Below are 17,791 nucleotides of genomic sequence, written 5' to 3'. Positions count from 1 at the left end.
TCCCTCACTTTTCCCAACTTCCCCTTTTTTTGTTATTTACTTCCTCCTTTCTCTGTCCCAGCAGAGCATTTTTCTGCTGCCGTCCCAGGGTTTTTTCCTCCTCAGCTCAGAACTGGTTCTGTGGCTCCACAGGAAAATGTTATTAAATCATTCATGGGATAAAAGGGACAACAGCTCCTGATCAGTGAGATCAACAGAAATAAATCAATTTGGTTGAAAGCATAAAAAATAATATCTGTATATATCACGTTTTCCCAGGTCTTCTAACTACAGGCAGCAGGGAAAGCTGGATGAAGACACAGGTGTTCAAAAGCCCAATTTGGGATGCCCTCATGCTGGAGCCCAAATTCATTTTGGCTGGTGCTTCCATGGGAATCAGCCCACACAAGGTAAAGAGCTCCCAGGTGATCATCAAATTGCTTTTTAATTAAAGATTTCTCTATTTTTCCCCTTGCCCAAGGAGCTTCCTGCCCCATTTTCTAGATGCAAGGACGGGTGTCACAGCCCCCAGGGATTTATCACTGGGCTTTTTGTCTGGTTTGTTGGATTTTGGGAGGATTTTTGCCTTACCTGCTAGTTTTGCCAGAAAATCTTGGTGCTAGGTTACTGCTGAGGAGCCACAACAGGCTGGGAAGCAGCATCCAAATTAGCAGTGGCTTCTGGGGTAGAAACTCCAGGAGCAGAAACAGAGAACGGGGCAGTGAGACCACCACAGGCAACCCAAAAAACCAAAGCTGGGATGCTGAGATCAGTATCGTCCAACGGACAACTGGGAAACCCACCTCCCACATACTGTTCATGGATGCCTGTTCACTCTGGAACCCAATGATGACAGTTCGCTACTTGCCAGGGCAGTGAGTGAGGGGGGGGATTGGCAGCCCCTGAACCAGCCCACAACCCTTTTTTTCAGCTTTCAAAGTGCAAATCCAGGTTGTTTTCCCCTATATAAAATGTGGTGCAGAGTCTCCTTTGCCCTGCAAAATCTGTGAGAAAAAAGGAAAACCAGAGGGCAGCTTGTGGGTGGCACTGTGGGATCAGACCAATGTAGACGGACTCCCCCCCAAATAATGTGGGATCTGTAAATAAAGAAGCTTTCAGGGCAGATTTAAAGCTGCCCTCTCAATATGAACACTGAGCAACTAAATACAGTCCTCAGCACTGTCAATGAGGGCAAGAATAGAAATTATGAAAAGACAGAGGCTGGCATGGATAGAAACCTTCCTCATTTGTACTAATTCCCTAATTGCCATCTCCCCAAAACCATCCTCACACTGGGATCAAACCACACAGCCCACATTTGCATCAGAAAAGCTGAAAAACAGACAAATTCATGCATTTTTTATTATTTTGGCTGCAAAAATCTATGAGGCTGTCGAGGCCGCGGCAGTGAGAGAGTAGGGCTGGTGCTGTCTGCCTGTGAAGCTGCTATTTTAAGGTTGTACTTGCTTCACTCAAACCGTAGAAAATCTGTGAAGCTGCTGGGAAATGGCTTCCTTCTCCCTGCAACATCCCACTCTGGTTTTCTTCACCAAAAGGACTAAAAGTGGGGGCACATGGTGTTATTTTACCCCTTTCTCCTCCCCATTTTCAATGCCAAGGCAAACACCATCCCCAAGCCTGGGGGTCTCCCTGCTTTACATCCAGATGGTAAAAAAAAAAAAAGGTGGAAATCAGGGTTTGAGCCAAAGGCGCTGAATCCTGAGCAGCCTCAGACACCACTGCAGAGTTGAAATCTCACAGTGCTCCCCAAAAATCCCCCCCCAGGCTGCGCCATGGGGAAATAACATTCCATTTCTCCTGGAGAGAAGCTGTCCTGGGGCCTTGGCCAGAGACAAAAGCAACAGGTTAAAAGCCAGCTCAGCCCAAAAGGAGAGGAGCAGCAAGGAGGTCTGACTGGCTTGGAAATAACAGGGACAAATGGGAGGTTTGGAGGAAAAAATGCCAGCAAACCTGCAGGATCTGCAAATCCTGGCACACACCCTTGTGCAGTGCACTGATTTGGGGGGAAAAAACCCCACCTTTTTGTCGTTCCAGTGTCAGAAGCTATCATCTGACCCTCCCAAAAATCATCCCCCCCCCGCGATGGGAAATTAGGTAATTTTCCCTCCCGCCGGTGGGTTTTGGCGCTGGGGGTCTGGCTGCTGCATGGGGGTGCGGGGCTCGATTTTCCCCCAGCTTCCTATCCCTGCTGGAGCACGGAGTGAGCGCGCACGGAGCTGGCAGGGGCCGTTCACCGGCGGGGGCCGTTCACCGGCGGCTCCCCGCGTGCTCGGGGAGGTGGAGCAGCCCACGGAGAGCCGCGTCCCCGCAGCCGCCGCCGTCGCTCCCGCAGCATCAGGCGCAGGCGGCACCCGGAACGCGGCGGCTCTTCGGCCAAGCGGCTCCGCATCCTCCGTGGGCAGCCGGATCGGATACGGCAGCCGCGTCCCGCTGCCGGGGTAGGGGCTTCACCCCCTGCGCGGGGGCGTGCGGGGACACCCCCCAAACCGGCTTCGGGGCTTGGGGTGGGGGGTCCCGCTGCTCGCGAGCGAGGCCGGGATTAGCGGAGCGGAGCCGAGATGCTGCCCTGGCGCCGGAGCAAGTTCGTGCTGGTGGAAAATGAACGTAAGTGCAAAGGCAAGAGCCTGGGGCCGGGGCTGAGCTACGCGGCGCTGCTGGCCGGCTTCCTCCGCTCCTGCCCGGACCTGCTGCCCGAGTGCCCGCTGGAGCGCCTGGGCAGCGTCTTCCGCGGGAAGCGCCAGAAAGTGGAGCTGAACAAGGAGGACCCGACGTACACGGTGCGGTACCTGGGCAACGCCGTCACCCTGCACGCCAAGGGCGAGGGCTGCACCGAGGAGGCGGTAGGCAAGATCTGGGCCAAGAGCGAGGCGGGCGCCGGCGGGGCCAAGATGAAGCTGACGCTGGGCCCCCATGGCATCCGCATGACGCCCTGCGAGAAGGGAGCCCGCCGGCCGGGCCACGCGTACCTGCTGCACCGCATCACCTACTGCGCCGCCGACCGCCGGCACCCTAAGGTATTCGCCTGGGTGTACCGGCACCAGGTGAAGAACAAGGCGGTGGTGCTGCGCTGCCACGCCGTGCTGGTCTCTAAGGCCGACAAGGCACGCGCCATGGCCCTGCTGCTCTACCAGACCTCAGCCTCCGCCTTCAACGAGTTCAAGCGCCTCAAGAGACAGAGCGATTTCCGCCACGTCCAGCAGCAGCTCCTGGGCGATGCCATCGTGCCCTTGGTGCCTCTCCGCAGGCTGCTCAACGCCAAGTGTCCCTACCGCCCGCCGGCCGAGCGGGCCCGCTGCGCCCCTCGGCTCAGCTCCATCCTGGAGGAGGATGAGGAGGAGGCCTTCAGCACCGGGGCACCCTTGGGGGACCCCGAGCGAGCGGCTGTGCTGCGGCTGGCCAGCGACATGAGGGGCTGCAGCCTGCGCGGGCCCCGGCCTGCCCTGTGCTGAGTGGTGGCAGTCAACGAGTGTCAGCCATGAGGTGCCCGCTCTGCACCCCAAGCTGGGGTTGGACCCTCCTCGGGGATCAGTCTGGACAAGACGGCGGCTCTGTTTGCAGGAAGATCCATGGTGGGGGTGGGTTTGCACCCCAGGGACCCCCCCTCGGCCCCGCACATGAACCTGCTCCCGTGCCTCCTCTGCAGCGGCCATATTAATAAAATTAATGTGTGTTTTCTGCGGTGTGACGGCGCCTGTGTCTCACCCGGCACCTGGCAGACGACTGAGGAAGAGTTAGGCATGGCACCGAGGCAGTTTGGGGGGTTTATAATGAATTTACCCCCTGAAAGGGAAGCCGAGGAGGGGGGGCTGCAGGGTCCTTGTTGCTTTCTTGCGGCACTGAGGGCTGGGGAGAGCTGCTCCGCGTAGTCATGGCAACTTGATTTTTTAAATATAGAGCTGGGGGGGATGGCTTTGCCACCCACGTCGGTGGAGCTGTGATGGGGGTTTGGCCCCTTGGACCCCCACTGGAGAGCAGAACTTGCCTGCCCCCCCCACCCCAAAATTAGCACCAACGGCCTGAATATCAGTAATTTATGAAAAGTTGCTATTTTTTTCTTACCATTTTGTTGCTTTCCCAGAAAAAGCAATGGTAAGGAGATGGGGGCGAGGGGGGAGGGTGCTGTGTCCCCCCAGCACAGGCCTGGCAGGTACCTGCCACATGCCAAGGCCCTGCGTGGGGTTGGGGAAAAGAACCCTGCAAAGTGGGGCTGGGGGATGCGTCCTGAGGCTGAGCCCTCGGAGTGGGGGGGACACATGGTGCTGCTGCCCCACAGCCCAGTGAGAGGTTGTAACCCCCTCCCCAAAGCACTACGGGGCTGGGATTTGGGGAGATATCCCCCCCCAGGCCGGGGGGCAGGCTTTGGTGTGACCACTGCCCCCCAAAACTTAGCAAGGGGGTGAGATTTGGGTTATGCCCGCGACCCCCGAGGTGAGGGGGGGGGAACGGAGGATGCTCCCCCGCACATGGGAGCGTTAGGATTTGGGGGCAGCTCCCAAGATCCTAAGGGATTTGGGTTAATCGCCTCTCAGATACTGGTGAGGCTGGAGTTTGATGTCCTCCCCAAGACCCTAGGGTGGAGTTGGGTTGGAGTGGTGGGGCTGCGACCTGTCCCCCCCCACCCCAACTCCCAAGGATAGGGTTGACCCCCTAAAGCCCCGTAGGACCGGGATCTGATCCTCCTCCCGTCCGCAGCCCCTGTTGGGGGGTAGTCTGTGCTCCTCTCTCACCCCAACAAGGCTTTGGGGAGTCCCCGCGCCGCCCGCCCGGCCTTGGCAGACCCGCGTCTCTATGGTGGCACTGCCGCTGCCAGAGCGCCGCTCGTGACGTCACCACCGCGCGCGAGCGCGGCGAGCGGTTGCCCTGGTAACAGCGGGCCCGGCGGCCATGGAGGGCGGCGGGCGGCCCTCGGCCGTACAGGCCGCGCTCTTGGCCGCCAGCACCGCCATCACCGCCCTGCTCTACTCCGTGTACCGGCAGAAGGCCCGCGTGGCCCGCGGGCTCGAGGTGGGTGCGAGGGGTGCGACGGGGCAGTGCACAGGCCCGGCCCCCGAGCCGCGGCCTGGTCGCGCCGGCTGAGCCGAGGCCTCTGTTTGTTCCCTGCAGGGTGCCAGGAAAGTCCGGCTGGACGGGGATCTACGGGCCGTGCTGCTGGAGGCGCCCGGACGCTGCGTGCCCTATGCGGTCATAGAAGGTAGGGTCAGGGCCCGAAGCGATGTCCCAAACGGGAGGTCGGGCGCACATCCTCCCCCGCCCAGCTACTCCTCATCGAGGGGAGGGGGTTCTTCCCCAGCCGCTCGTTCTGTGCCCATCAGCTCATATCCCCCGTGCCAAGCAGCCACAGACTCCTGACAGCAGAAAACACGGGCTCTCAGCCCTTTTGCACTCCTATCTTATAAATCTAGAATGATTTAGTTGAAAGAGACCTTTAAGCTCATCCCGTTCCACCCCCTCAGAGACACCTTCCACTATCCCAGGTTGCTCCAAGCTCCTTCCAACCTGGCCTTAGACACTTCCAGGGAGGGCACAGCCACAACTTCTCTGAGAAACCCAGGCCAGGGCCTCACCACCCTCACAAGGAAGAGTTTCTTCTCAATATCCCATCAAAACCTCTCAGGATGAAGCCATTCCCCGTGGTCCTGTCACTCCAGGCTCTTGTCCAAAGTTTGTTTAATGAGCACCTCAACTGCCCCTTGGATTTGCGTTCCAGGTGTGGTGCGGTCGGTGAAGGAGACCCTGAGCAGCCAGTTTGTGGAGAACTGCAAGGGGGTGGTTCAGAGGCTGACACTGCAGGAACACAAGATGGTGTGGAACAGAACTACCCACCTCTGGTAGGTGCCTGGTGTCCACAAACACACCCAGGGTGCCCCTGGGTGGTCTGACATCCTGAAATGGCCTCAGGCATGGCCAGAGTGACCAACTGCTTCAGAGCTGGATCCCAAAGTGGTTCCCACAGCAACAGCTGCCAAAACAGGGTGTATTTGGCTGATTTTAGAGCTTTTAGAGATCACAGGGGCTGGAGAAGATGAGCACATCAAGTAACCCAACACAGGCAGAGTGTTGATCAGCCCCACCTTGTTGCAGAGGTGGCCAAATGATGGCATTTCCAAAAAAAACACACTTTCAGAACAGAAATTACTTGGATTTGGGTGATCCCCACACCCAGGGGACCTGAGGAAGGTCCCAGAACCTCTGGAACAGAGCTTGGTAACAGTCTTTGATAAGCATTTGATAACACTTATCGAACTGGGACACGTAACATGTGGTGCTTCTCCTCACAGGGTGGTTTGTGATAGCTGGGAATGCCACTGGCAGGTGAGGGGGAGTTAAGTGGGGATGAGGAAAGCCACCGCTACCTGTGGAGTGCTGAGGTGAGGGTGGAGTGGCCTCATGCACACCTGGACAGTGCCATGAGGGGAAAGGTGTTCTCCAGAGATCCCCATCAAAGAAACTCAGCTCAGGGCATGTCCCATCTGGCAGTCCCCAAAACCAGCAGGTCATCCCAAGCTGTGTTTCCCATCAGAGAAGCCAGTTCACTTGCCCCCCTTCTCCCTGCCCAGGAACGACTATGAGAAGATCATCCACCAGCGAACCAACACCACCCCCTTTGACCTGGTCCCTGCTGAGGACGGTGCTGGTGTCACCGTCCGCGTGATGAAGCCTCTGGACGCCGCTGAGCTCAGCCTGGAGACAGTGTATGAGAAATTCCACCCTTCTGTCCAGTCCTTCACAGATGTCATCGGCCACTACATCAGCGGGGAGCGTCCCAAGGGGATCCAGGAAACAGAGCAGATGCTGAAGGTGGGCACAGCCCTGACTGGGGTGGGAGAGCTGGTCCTGGACAACGCCACCATCAAGCTGCAGCCCCCCAAGCAGGGAATGCCCTACTACCTGAGCGCCCTGGATTTCGAGTCCTTGCTGCAGAAACAAGAGTCCAGTGTCCGGTTTTGGAAAATCCTCACTGTCGTTTTTGGCTTTGCCACCTGCGCCGTCCTCTTCTTCCTCCTGCGCAAGCAGTACCGGCACCACCGGGAGAGGCAGCACCTCAGGCAGATGCAGGAGGAATTCCGGCAGGCCCAGGAGCGCTTGATGAACACGGAGGGTGGAGAGACCCTCAAGAACGCCTGCGTGGTCTGCTTGAGCAGCACCAAATCCTGTGTTTTCCTGGAGTGTGGCCATGTCTGCTCCTGCCACGAGTGCTACCAGGCTCTTCCTGAGCCCAAGAAGTGCCCAATCTGCAGGCAGGGCATCACCAGGGTGGTCCCCTTGTACAACAGTTAATTTTTTGTGATTCTCGGGAGATTTTGGATTTTAAAGCTGCCCCTGGCAAAGGGGTTTTGTTGCCTTGCTGCTTGGGTGGTGGATTTCGGGGAAGGGGAGGGAGCTTGAGGGAGTGGGTGCTTCAACAGGGGGGCAGATCTAAGTCTGAAGAGGTGACTATGCAGCTGATCAGGGCTCACACTGTGCTCTGGAGGTTTTTTTGGGAGAGACGACTCCCTGCAAAGGGTGAGGTGCTCAGGGGAGATGTGGCTTCAAGCTCTTCTGTTAAGGTTTGGACTCACAGCGTTTGTGTCATGGTTATAGAGCCTTTGGCCCCTTACCCAGCTGATAGAAACACGGGGAAAACAAAAATAAAATACATTAAGGGTTCTCAGAGGCTGCAGAATTCCCGTGAGGCTGTCAGAGGGCTGCAAGGCCCAATGGAGCAGGAGGGGCTGTTGGAGAGCTTGTATGGGGGAGTGTGAACCCAGGTAATTCTGTGATGCCCCAAAATGGGTTTGTCACAGCAGGATGTGAGGATGGGGATGTGAGAATGCTGTGGCTGATGGCTGTGCTTGGCTTGGGCTGGGATAGAAAACCGGATGTGAAGTAATAAAATAGAATAAAAAGTGTGTCTATGTCAAATTATTCCACAGGGGCAATGAGGTTTGTGCTCCCTGAGGTGGACATGGTGAGCCTGGATCACCCCGAGCCATGATGGAGGTTGGCTGAGGGGGGTATCCTGTCCCCCCCACACTGGACATGACAGTCACTGCTGTCCCCTTGTGACACAGATGGTACCAAACCCCCAAACTGACACACAAAAGCAAAATCCCCTTCCCTGACACCCCCATTTTGCCATAAATCCCATATGCACCCGAGAGGGTTAATGGACCCAAAGTGCCGCTGCAATTAACATTTGCTGGGGAGGACAATTAGAGAAACATTCCTAGGGGATGAGGGAGGCTCCGGTAGGAGCAGTTGAAAACCCCAGGACTGAGGCAGCCCCTGGGTGCTGGAAATGACCCCTGCTCCATCTAATGCCTGCGGGCAAGCAGGGCTCTTCACATCCCCCAGGCACGTTTAAAAATATATATTCCCATTGACTGGCATTTAAAAAACCCTGAATTAAGCAGAGAAAATGGGTTGTTTCCCCATTAAACATTAACGAGAGCAGCTGGGCAGTGTCCGAAGGCCATTCTGGCTGTGTGGCACAAATCCATGGCTGGATTTTGAGGAGGAGCAGGTCCCTGGTTGTCCCAGTGCTGCGAAAGGGCCACATGCTACCAGCTGTAGATGGCGGTGGCTGCTTGCCGGGTGAGGCAGCCTGTGAAACAGAATCCCAGAGGGAACAGCCACAACAGCTCAAAAAGCCACACTGCAGCTTGAAAACCCAGAATACAGATTGAAACTGAATCCCACCTGCGGGAAGAGGTGTCCCTCTTCTCCAGGGGACCAACCACCCCGAAAAGCCTCTTCCCTGCACTGGAGACAGCGGGGAGGTCAATCCCCCTCAGACCAATGCAGGACACAGCCTCGAGCCTCAACGTTTTGCCCAGGAATGGAGCATCAGGCGAAGCCTAAAAATACGTTTTGGAGGGGCTATGCTTCCCCATTACCCTTCACCTCCTGTTTCCAAGCTTTCCCTGTGATATCTCAGGCATAGCCGCAACCTTATGTAAGGAGCTGACAGCTCGGGGGCGGGCGGGGGTGCAGGGGAGAGGGGCTTGTGCAGCTCTGGGAGCTGAGGATTTCAGCAAACGAGGGGTTTGGAGATGCGAGCAGCCCTGGGACAGGGCACCCCAGCCCTGGCACCACCAGGCACCCCGTCCTTCCTGTGCCCCAAATCCTGCCTGGCCCCAAAATGAGCCAGGCTTCTGATTCCAGAGAAATCCTGTAACTCAGCCTTGCACAAACAGGTCTTTTTGCTGCTGTTGCTCCTGTCCCCCTGCTCCGCTTTGTGGGAGATGCACCACGGATGCCCAAATGCCCCCAACATAGCTGTAGTCTGTCCCAAAATGTTATCCCCAACCTTCCCATCACCCACTTTGCCAGTCAATAGCCCCGATGACCCATGCGGCTGTGGCAACTCTGCATGGAACATCCCATGGAAAGCTCACAGTGACCCACAAATCCTCCTGCAGTGCCCCAGGAAAGGCTCGTTCAGGGAACACGTCCTGGGGACCCACAGCCAGGCACACCCAGACTGTCTCCCCACTTTGCAGCCCCCCCCCCAAAGTGCCAGAGGCCCTGAGATGGCTCGTTTCTGCTGGGTTTTGCAGGGCATATGTGGGGCTGTGCCCAGTATTCCTGGGAACAGGCACTGGGCTCCCCAGGGATGTGATGGAGATGGTTCCAGGCTCTCCAGAAGTGGCTGGAGGGGCCCATTCTGAACTCCCTGAATGTGTCTGTGGGGTAGTCTAGGCTCCCGAGATGTGGCTGTGGGGCAGCTCTAGGCTCTCCAAAAGTGCTGTGGAGCCACCTAAGCTCTCTGAGAGTTCTTGTAGGGCAGCTCCGGGCTGCCCTGGGTTGCTGAGGGGCAGGCTGGGGCATCTGGAGGATGAAACGGGGCAGCTCCGGGCTCCCCAGGGGTGCCTATTAGGCAGCTCTTGGATCTCCAGATATGCCGTGGGACACCCCGACGACGCTCCGGGACAGCTCCGTGCTCCGCGGGGAGCCAGCGGGGCAGGTCCGGGCTCCTTGAGGATGCTCCGCTCTCCCCGGGGACGCTGCGGGACAAGCGGCGGGGCAGTCCCGGGGATCCCCGGGGTGCGGGATCAGCCCGCCGGGGCGGTGCCGCCGCCGCTGCCGGGGGCCGAACCGGTCCCGCCCCGCCCCTCCCGGTCCCGCCTCCCGCTCCTCTATCGCCGCCGCCGCCGGAGCCGCCGCCGCAGCCGCGGAGCCGCGAGCAGCGCCGGCCGGGCCGGGATGTGACGGGGCGGCTGCCCCGCGCCCGCTGCGCCCCTGCCCCGGGCCCGCGGGCCCCGCGCCCCGGGAGGCTGTCGGGGGGCGGCGGCGGCGGCGGGTCCCCCCCCGCCGCCCCCATGTCGGAGGGGCCGCCCTACGGCGAGGGGCAGCTGGCGGGGGACGCGGCCGTGGGGCAGCTGCCCTTCCCCGTTCGCCTCCGCGGCGGCGACGGCCTCCTGGCCGGCGGGCAGGGCAAGCGGCCGCCCAAGCTGGGGCAGATCGGCCGCAGCAAGAGAGGTGGGTGACGGAGGGAGCGGGGCGCACCGGGAGCTGCCCGCCATGCGGGACACGGCCCCAGGGACGGGGCGGGATGCCGCGGGTATTCCGCGGGGTGTCGGGCATCGTGTACCGGGGACTTTCCCCAGGGATGCGGGACACCGGGGCTTTCCCCACGGACGGGGCATGATGACCGGGCTCCCCGAGAGATGTCGGGCGTTCTGTCCCGAGGACCTTTTCCAGGGACGCAGGGCACTGGGGACCGTCCCGAGGGACAGGATATGGTGCACCGGGCTCCCTAAGGGATGTTGGGCATCATGTTCCGGGGATCTTCCCCAGGGATGGGGCATCAAGAACCTTTCGGGGATGCAGGGCACCGGGAAGCATCCCCGGGGACGAGGCACGATGCACCAGACTCCCTGCAGGATGTCAGGCACCACGTCCCAAGGACTGTCACCAGGGTGTTGGGTAGCAAGGACCTTCCCTGGGGACAGGACATTGTGCCCTGGGCACTTCACCGGGATATAGGGCAGCAGGGACCTTCCTCAGGGACAGGGCATCATTCCCTGGGGACCATCCCCAGAGCACAGAGGTGAGGGAACCCTCCCTGGGGACATGCCTTTTGCCAGGTTTCCTCAGGGACAGGGCACTGGTGCCGGGGCGTGGGCTGCTGGGGACTCTCCCTGGGGACGGGACACGGTGCCCCCAGGTACCCTGCGGGGTGTCGGGCGCCGTGTGGCTTAGCCAGCAGCCACACCAGGGATGTGGGACCCCTCCAACCCCCCCCCCCCCCAGGGTGACCTTGGGCGAGGGGAGCACGGCGCCAGAAAATTCATCGCGCTTCTGTTTCTTTCTGCTTTCCAGTGGTTATTGAAGATGATAGAATTGATGATGTGCTGCAAAACCTCTCCGAAAAGGCCCCTCCCGGTGTTTAAAGCCTCCCTGGGGACGCTGGGCTGAAGCCCGGGGTGGGGTCGGTTTACAATGCCACAGGTGATCGGCAAAAAATAACCCCCCGACACCGCAGCGACCGCCCGAGCACCGGGAACGCCGTCCGCACCCGCCTGCAATCCCACGGCATCGCGGCACGTCCTGCCCTCCGGAGACGCGCGGAGGGGAGGGCGGCGAGCGAGCCAGAGCCCAGCCATGAATTTTAAAAAATAATAATAAATTTAAAAATATATAGATATAATCGGGAAAATAGTCATCTGCTTCAATCCCCCCACACCCCAAGGGACGGACGGAGGAGTCACGCCGCGGCTCTGAATGACTCGGGATGGCTTTTCTCGGGCTGATGAACCTTGCGCCGTGCTAGATCGGGGGGTAAGAGGAAAGGGGGCAGCGGGAAATGGGGGGGGAACAGCCCCTGGGGTCTCCCCCCGGCCAGGGTTGTTCCCAGCGGGCACCTTGTTTACATTATTTAATCTTGCAAAAATGAATCCGTGCACTTGGATGTACCACGCTATCCCCTTCCATATGAGGGTTGTTTTTTTTTATGTTAATGTCTTTGGATGTTGGGAAATTATATAAAATAGATATATATATATATTTAATTTTAGTCACGTTTTAAGGTTCTCGAGGGGGAAAACCAAAACTTTTATAAAGGAAAGGCCTGGAGGAAGAATTGCTGGTTTATTTTTTAAAGCTTGTACTTCTTGGTTGCTGTGAGCAAAGGGACAGATTTTATATGTAAGGGGGGTGGGGGGGATGCTCAGCTTTTCTAACTACCATGCAGTCTGTAGTGTGGGTGATCTTGGTTTTTTTTTTTCTTATATTGTGGCAGTTTCCTCTCTTTAATAGACTGTATTAAAAAATATATATAAAAGAAATTATTTAATGTAATCACAAGAGTGCCAAACACTTGGAGATGCTGGAGGGCAGCGATTCCCTTCCTGAGACGAGCAGCAGTCAGAGCTTTCTGCTCTTTCTAGGGCTCGGTTGATCTCTCGTGGGGTTTTCTCTGACTTCTCTTTTCTAATCTTTCTTTTTAACTATTTTGCATGATGTGCATAAAAAAAAAGGGGAAAAAAAGGGGGGGAACAAAAAGCGCCTCTGGCGCCCGGGCTTGGTTCTTGTTTCTGTTTGCGATTGACTGACAGACCTCAAGGCAGGTTTTTCTTTCCTCCTTTTCTTAAATATTGTGTATGTTGCACTTTTATCCACTACACAGGGCTATTTCTGCAATGTCCGAATAAAAAGGAAAATGAAACAAAATGGAAAAAAAATTATAAATGCAGATCTGCTGTGTTTTCCCGTGGGCTGCCGGGGCCCAGCGCCGTGAGCATCCCTCCCTGTCCACCCAAATAATCCCAAAGTAACTAAAGAAAACCTTGCCACTCTCTGGCACAGACCCTTGTTCATGCTGAATAATTAACTGTAATTAATATTCGTTTGTGGGATTTCTTTTGTTTGATGAGAAAACGCTTCAGGGGTCCAAATTTAATGGAAGAATTCAGTGTCAGGCCCTGAATGCGGCTGTTGGGGATGGAGAAAAAAAGGTGACTTTCCCCTCCACTGATGGGAAAACCTGTGGGAAAATGGGGATTTTCATTCCAATAATACCTCCCTCCCCTCCCCCCCACCCAAATCCCGGTGTTAAAAAAGGCCATTATCCCTTCTGTCCACGCCAGTGAGGGCATGAGCCAACCTTTGTTCCCAGGGAATAGGAATATAATCACGGGTGGGAAACAGGTCTGGGGATGGGATTTTATTGCAAAGAAAACCATATATTGCAATAAAACCAGGATGCTGCTGAGCTGGGATTTGTTCAGGATGACCTGGGGGGCAGATGGGTTAATTTGGGGTGGCACAGGGAGCTGGTACCCCATTTTGGGGGTGTGAAAGCTGCACAACCCTCCCCACCACCTTTCTTATTTATTGCTCCATTTTTAACCCACACAGACTCTCCCACATCCAGGATAGCAGGAGGAGCTTTGCTAAATTGCTCCCTTGAAAAATCCCCAATAATTTTCATTTTTTCCCCAGTGAGTTCAGCTCTGAGGTCATGGCTGTGCGGGTTGGACTTGCAGTTTTGGCCCCAGGAATTTCTGTGCTGGGGGACCTGCTGCACCTCCAAAGCAAGAGATGGGCCCCAGAAGGGACTTTTCTCCCCAAAAACTAATGTTTTTTGTCCCAACCAGCATCTGGGGCGAGCCCAAGGCTTTGGGAGAGCACACACAGCCAGAGAGGAGCAAAGCATCCCACAGGAGCCGAGGAGGCAGTGCTTGGGATCTCGTTAGACAGAAAACCATGGGCTGGCTTCAGCACTGGGTTAATTAAGTTTACCAAAAAGCCCCTTTCTTGCGTAAAAACCTGATCTGTGAGTCTGCCAAACCCGATTTCCCACTTTATTCCATACATCACCGGACCTCTGAGCACTTAAACCACCCAGAACCCCAGACCCATCCGTGGGTGCTCTGAGGATGGGACCCAGGCACAGCCCCGGGAACCCCCCGAAAAACTCCTGGACGTCCAGAAGAAGCCAGGAATAAACCGGAGAAAGCCTGAAGCCAGAGGGGGGAGGGAGGCTGAAAGAAGAGGAGATTCTGCTAAATTATGAACCGCTCTTTTATATGCATCTTTCATGCACGGCACATAAATAATGGAGCAGGAGAGCCCGGCGAGCTCCCGTACGGGAGGCTGCGGGATGGAGGGGCGAGGAGAGAGGGATGCGCCAGGGAAGGTGGGGAAAGATGTACCCAAGAGACCGAGCTGGGCATCCCGCACGGCCGGGAGATGATGTTCTGAAGGAGGATTTAAGGATTAAGCTGGCCTCGGGGCAGGAGTTTATTGCATACATTATTTAACAGATGGCCCAACGCAGGCGGCAGCTGCCTACGGTCTCCCCGGTGACCTTGGCTGGGAGATGCCGGAGCCGGGAAGGGAGCCTGGTGCCATCACCACGCTCCGGTTACAGGGTTCAGGAGAAAAAAAACCGACGAACCAAACCCCAGGAGCCAGCATCCAGCAGCTCCTAAGCCAAATCCCCATGGAAACCGCAAAAATCCCCACCCAACCCTGCCCATATGAGCTGCTTGTTTTGGCAGGGGTGGGCAAAAAAAGGAGGAAAAAATAAAATGTATAGAAAAGAGCCATTTGCAGGTTTATTTACCGGAGGAAACTTGGCACCTTTGGAAGAGCAGGATGCAGGAGGGACCAGCGAGGTGCAAAGGTCCCAGTGACACCCAGAGCACTTGCAAAATCCCTCTCCCATGCCCAAAGACATTCTTTAATCCCATTTTCCCAGGGATTTTGTCATTGGGGGAAGCTGCTAACACAGTTGCTCCTGCAGCAAAGCCAACCCTGACCCCTAACACCAAGAACCAGGGTGTATTTTTATTCACCTCTAAAGCTACTCATTTTCCATAGGCGTTCAGGCATCAGCCTCTAGAAGCCCCCGGAATGGCATCAGTCCTGAGGAGGCTCAGAGCAATGGACATCCACTTTGGGGCTGCATCAGTGTCCCCAACACTCATTTCCCACATCACTTAGGCAATAACTCACAGAAAAAAACCCAAAATCCAGGGCAGTGTGTTGCAGCCAGGGCAAAGCAGAGCAGGGCGAGTGGGTGAGTCCCCCAAAGCTCTTCCCAAAAGGACACCCATGTAGCAACCGCCCAAAATAAATATTCTCTTTTTTTTTTTTCCCTCCTCCCTCAAAACTAGGGCATGTTAAACTAGGCCAGCTCTCCTAAAGTAATTTATTTATCATGGGGGGGAGCGAGGAGGGACAGCATGGGCTGCAGAGGGGAGCACTCCATCCTGCCCCCAAATGCCGTGGGTTTGGGGAATAAAATGGGTCAGTTCTTCCCTCTTCCCTTGTTGAAAAATCACAATTACTCAGAAGGAAGCAGCTTTAGTGACCTTTGGTGGAGAAGACACAAAAATGGTGATTTTAATGGTATTAAACCCTTATTGATCCATTCGCTTGACTGTTTTTCACTGTGTGGGGTTCGTGTTTTATGTTGTGGCATCAGACAGAAAATATGCTTCAGAAAAATGAAAAATGGAAAAAGACATGAAAGAAATTTTACCCTCCTCAAAAACTCTTCTTTTTCCCTACTTTGTAACACAGGAATGAGAAAAACCCAGTGGCTGCCCGAAATCTCTCCACCCATCCCTGCCAGGGAATGGGGCTGGCCAAGGGGGATTTGGGATGCAGCACCATCCTGCTGAATATTCCCCCATCAACCATGGCCTTGGAGCTTTTTGGGGGAGCTTTACCTTTGCTTTTGGATCTCTCCATGGGAAGACTGGCTTCTGGTGGGATGGACCCCAAGTGTTACTTGTCTGGGGGGCTTTGGGGGGCTGCAGGTCCCCCTTCCCTGGGATCTTTGTCCCACAGCCACTAGAGGCCACTGAGGCTCTGTGATCCCGCCTGATTTATTCAGGCAGGACATTTGGACACACATTGGCACCCAAAAGTCTAAAACCGGAGGGAAACAATACATAAAATCCACAGAGGCAGCAAAGTTGGGGGGAAACAGGGCAGAGAAGGGTTGTCCCTGAGCTTTGTTGGTGTCTCCAGGGGCATCCCCACCCCAGGACCCAAATCTGGTCAAACCCCTCAGCTGCCCAGATTTGTGCTGAGCACTTGCAGAGATTTTGGGTACCCTGCATCAAGCTAAACATCTCCAGAGGACAGGGAAATGCTGCCCCACGTGCATCATCCTTCCTGAGCTCAACCAGGAGTTTTATGGAGTTTATGGAGGAGTCAAGAAGATACTCCCATGATGTGGCATTCCCTACCTTGGGAATATTCTGCAAGAAAATCCCTAAATCCCTCCTCCTGCTGCCTCGGGGAGCCTGGGAGTGGAGCTGCCTGCCTCCCCAGGCTCCTCATTTTCGTTTTGCCTGGAGTTAAAATTTTCTAGGATATTCTAAACAGCCGTTCCCACCTTAGAGGGAAACATCAGACATCTTCATTTACACACCGCTCCAGGTGTCAAACTGTTGCATGACAATAACAAGTGGGAGACACCTCACCCAAAAAACAGAGAAGTTCCAGCCAGAGCCAAATGCAGCAGCAGATGTGCAGATAAAACCCAAACCTGAGAACAGCATCAGGCTTTGTAACCTGTCCAAAGCCTTCCCAGAGAAATAGTGAGTGTTTGGTGGGGGGATTATATTTTTGGGGAGGTCTGTGCTGCCTCACATGTGGGTATTTTCAGACCCTAGGTGGGCAGGTGAGGATGGCCGCTGCCTTCTCAGGGCTGCCCCAGATCCCAGCCTCACTGGCTTTGGAAGAAGATTCCCTGCCATAGATTTTTCCAAGACAATTCCTCCCCTGAGTTTCGGCAGGATGTGCCTGCGATAGCAATTGCCCTGTTAAATTCCTGTTGGTGATGCAATGCCAGGAACACGAAGGAATATAAAGGAAACTAGAGGAATTTGGGCTCCTCTGCATGCCACAATACCTCAATTGTTAATATATATAGTATTATATTATATAATACTATATAACATTATATAATATATATAGTATTATATAATACATACAATATTATATATATAATTTTTGCAGAGATACATGCGACTCCTGCACGAGTCTTTTCCTTTGTAGAGATCCCACCCTGCTCACCCTTTCCCATGGGGAAAGGGGAGCAAAGTGGCTGCTGAGAACACCTCTCAGCGTCCCTGGAGCTTTGTGTGCACAGCTCCAAGCATCAGTCCCTTCCCAGGGTGAGGGGAATAAAAGAAAATAACCAAACCACAAAAATAAATCCCCAAACAGGCCATGTGACACAACACTCCGAAATACCCGGCAGTGAGTCACGGGTGTGGAGATGGGGCTGATCCAGCTCTGACTCAGCCCGGGCAGCCGGTGCAGCCGGTTTGTGTCCCCCCCCTAACTGCTGTTTCCCATTTTTGCTCCAAACCTGCACAAATATAAATAAATACTCTGTGACTAAGAGACACGTGGTGGGGCTCAGCCTGCAGCAGCCCCTTCAAGCCCCCCGAATTCCTGACCGTGCCACAAGGGCTGGACACACCAGTATCCCACAAAAGCCAGGCCTGGGAGCCTTTGAAGTATTTAAAGTGGTTTTTAAAATACGTATATTTGGGGGGGGGGGGGAGGAGGAAACACACACACAGGAGGTTCTCGCTGATGCCATGGCAAGGAAGCACTTGGGATTTTCCAACTAGCTCTAATTAATTAGTATCTTCTCTGCTTAGCATCATTTTAAACATGAAGCACCAATTCCCATTGGTCACAGACAAGGGAAGCCGAAACGGAGCAGAAACCCTCCCAGGGTAGGGTGAAGCCTCATTCCAGGACACCACATTGGAGAGGTGGTGGGTGCTGGTGGAGTTGGGATGAGATTCAGTTCCCACCTGGGTGCAATCCAGGC

General features: G+C 55.5%; 3 protein-coding genes across 3 annotated transcripts; all 3 read left to right on the top strand.

Moving 5' to 3' along the window:
* Positions 1-2,127: 2,127 nt before the first annotated feature.
* On the top strand, positions 2,128-3,675 carry FAM43B (family with sequence similarity 43 member B). Its single transcript, XM_085079774.1, has one exon. The coding sequence runs from the start codon at positions 2,559-2,561 to the stop codon at positions 3,447-3,449; it is 891 nt and encodes a 296-aa protein (XP_084935900.1). The 5' UTR covers positions 2,128-2,558; the 3' UTR covers positions 3,450-3,675.
* A 1,161-nt stretch (positions 3,676-4,836) lies between these two features.
* On the top strand, positions 4,837-7,889 carry MUL1 (mitochondrial E3 ubiquitin protein ligase 1). Its single transcript, XM_085079773.1, has 4 exons — positions 4,837-5,004; positions 5,104-5,191; positions 5,708-5,828; positions 6,558-7,889. The coding sequence occupies exons 1-4, from the start codon at positions 4,885-4,887 to the stop codon at positions 7,276-7,278; spliced, it is 1,050 nt and encodes a 349-aa protein (XP_084935899.1). The 5' UTR covers positions 4,837-4,884; the 3' UTR covers positions 7,279-7,889.
* Positions 7,890-10,186: 2,297 nt separating this feature from the next.
* On the top strand, positions 10,187-12,672 carry CAMK2N1 (calcium/calmodulin dependent protein kinase II inhibitor 1). The gene is made up of 2 exons (XM_085079844.1): positions 10,187-10,461; positions 11,305-12,672. The coding sequence occupies exons 1-2, from the start codon at positions 10,302-10,304 to the stop codon at positions 11,373-11,375; spliced, it is 231 nt and encodes a 76-aa protein (XP_084935970.1). The 5' UTR covers positions 10,187-10,301; the 3' UTR covers positions 11,376-12,672.
* The last annotated feature ends 5,119 nt before the right edge of the window (positions 12,673-17,791 follow it).

The sequence above is a fragment of the Lichenostomus cassidix genome, chromosome 21, assembly GCF_008360975.1.
Source record: "Lichenostomus cassidix isolate B80296 chromosome 21, HeHo_3.0, whole genome shotgun sequence".
Taxonomy (NCBI): Eukaryota; Metazoa; Chordata; class Aves; order Passeriformes; family Meliphagidae; genus Lichenostomus; species Lichenostomus cassidix.
The sequence above is the reverse complement of the archived record's forward strand: the minus strand, read 5'-3'. Positions and strand labels throughout refer to the sequence as shown.

Excerpts from the sequence above, each read along its gene's own strand:
- FAM43B (XM_085079774.1), top strand. The coding sequence starts at position 2,559 with ATGCTGCCCTGGCGCCGGAGCAAGTTCGTGCTGGTGGAAAATGAACGT.
- MUL1 (XM_085079773.1), top strand. The coding sequence starts at position 4,885 with ATGGAGGGCGGCGGGCGGCCCTCGGCCGTACAGGCCGCGCTCTTGGCC. Across the intron at positions 5,005-5,103 it reads GCGTGGCCCGCGGGCTCGAG|GGTGCCAGGAAAGTCCGGCT; the intron begins GTGGGTGCGAGG and ends TGTTCCCTGCAG. Across the intron at positions 5,192-5,707 it reads GCCCTATGCGGTCATAGAAG|GTGTGGTGCGGTCGGTGAAG; the intron begins GTAGGGTCAGGG and ends TTTGCGTTCCAG.
- CAMK2N1 (XM_085079844.1), top strand. The coding sequence starts at position 10,302 with ATGTCGGAGGGGCCGCCCTACGGCGAGGGGCAGCTGGCGGGGGACGCG. Across the intron at positions 10,462-11,304 it reads GATCGGCCGCAGCAAGAGAG|TGGTTATTGAAGATGATAGA; the intron begins GTGGGTGACGGA and ends TCTGCTTTCCAG.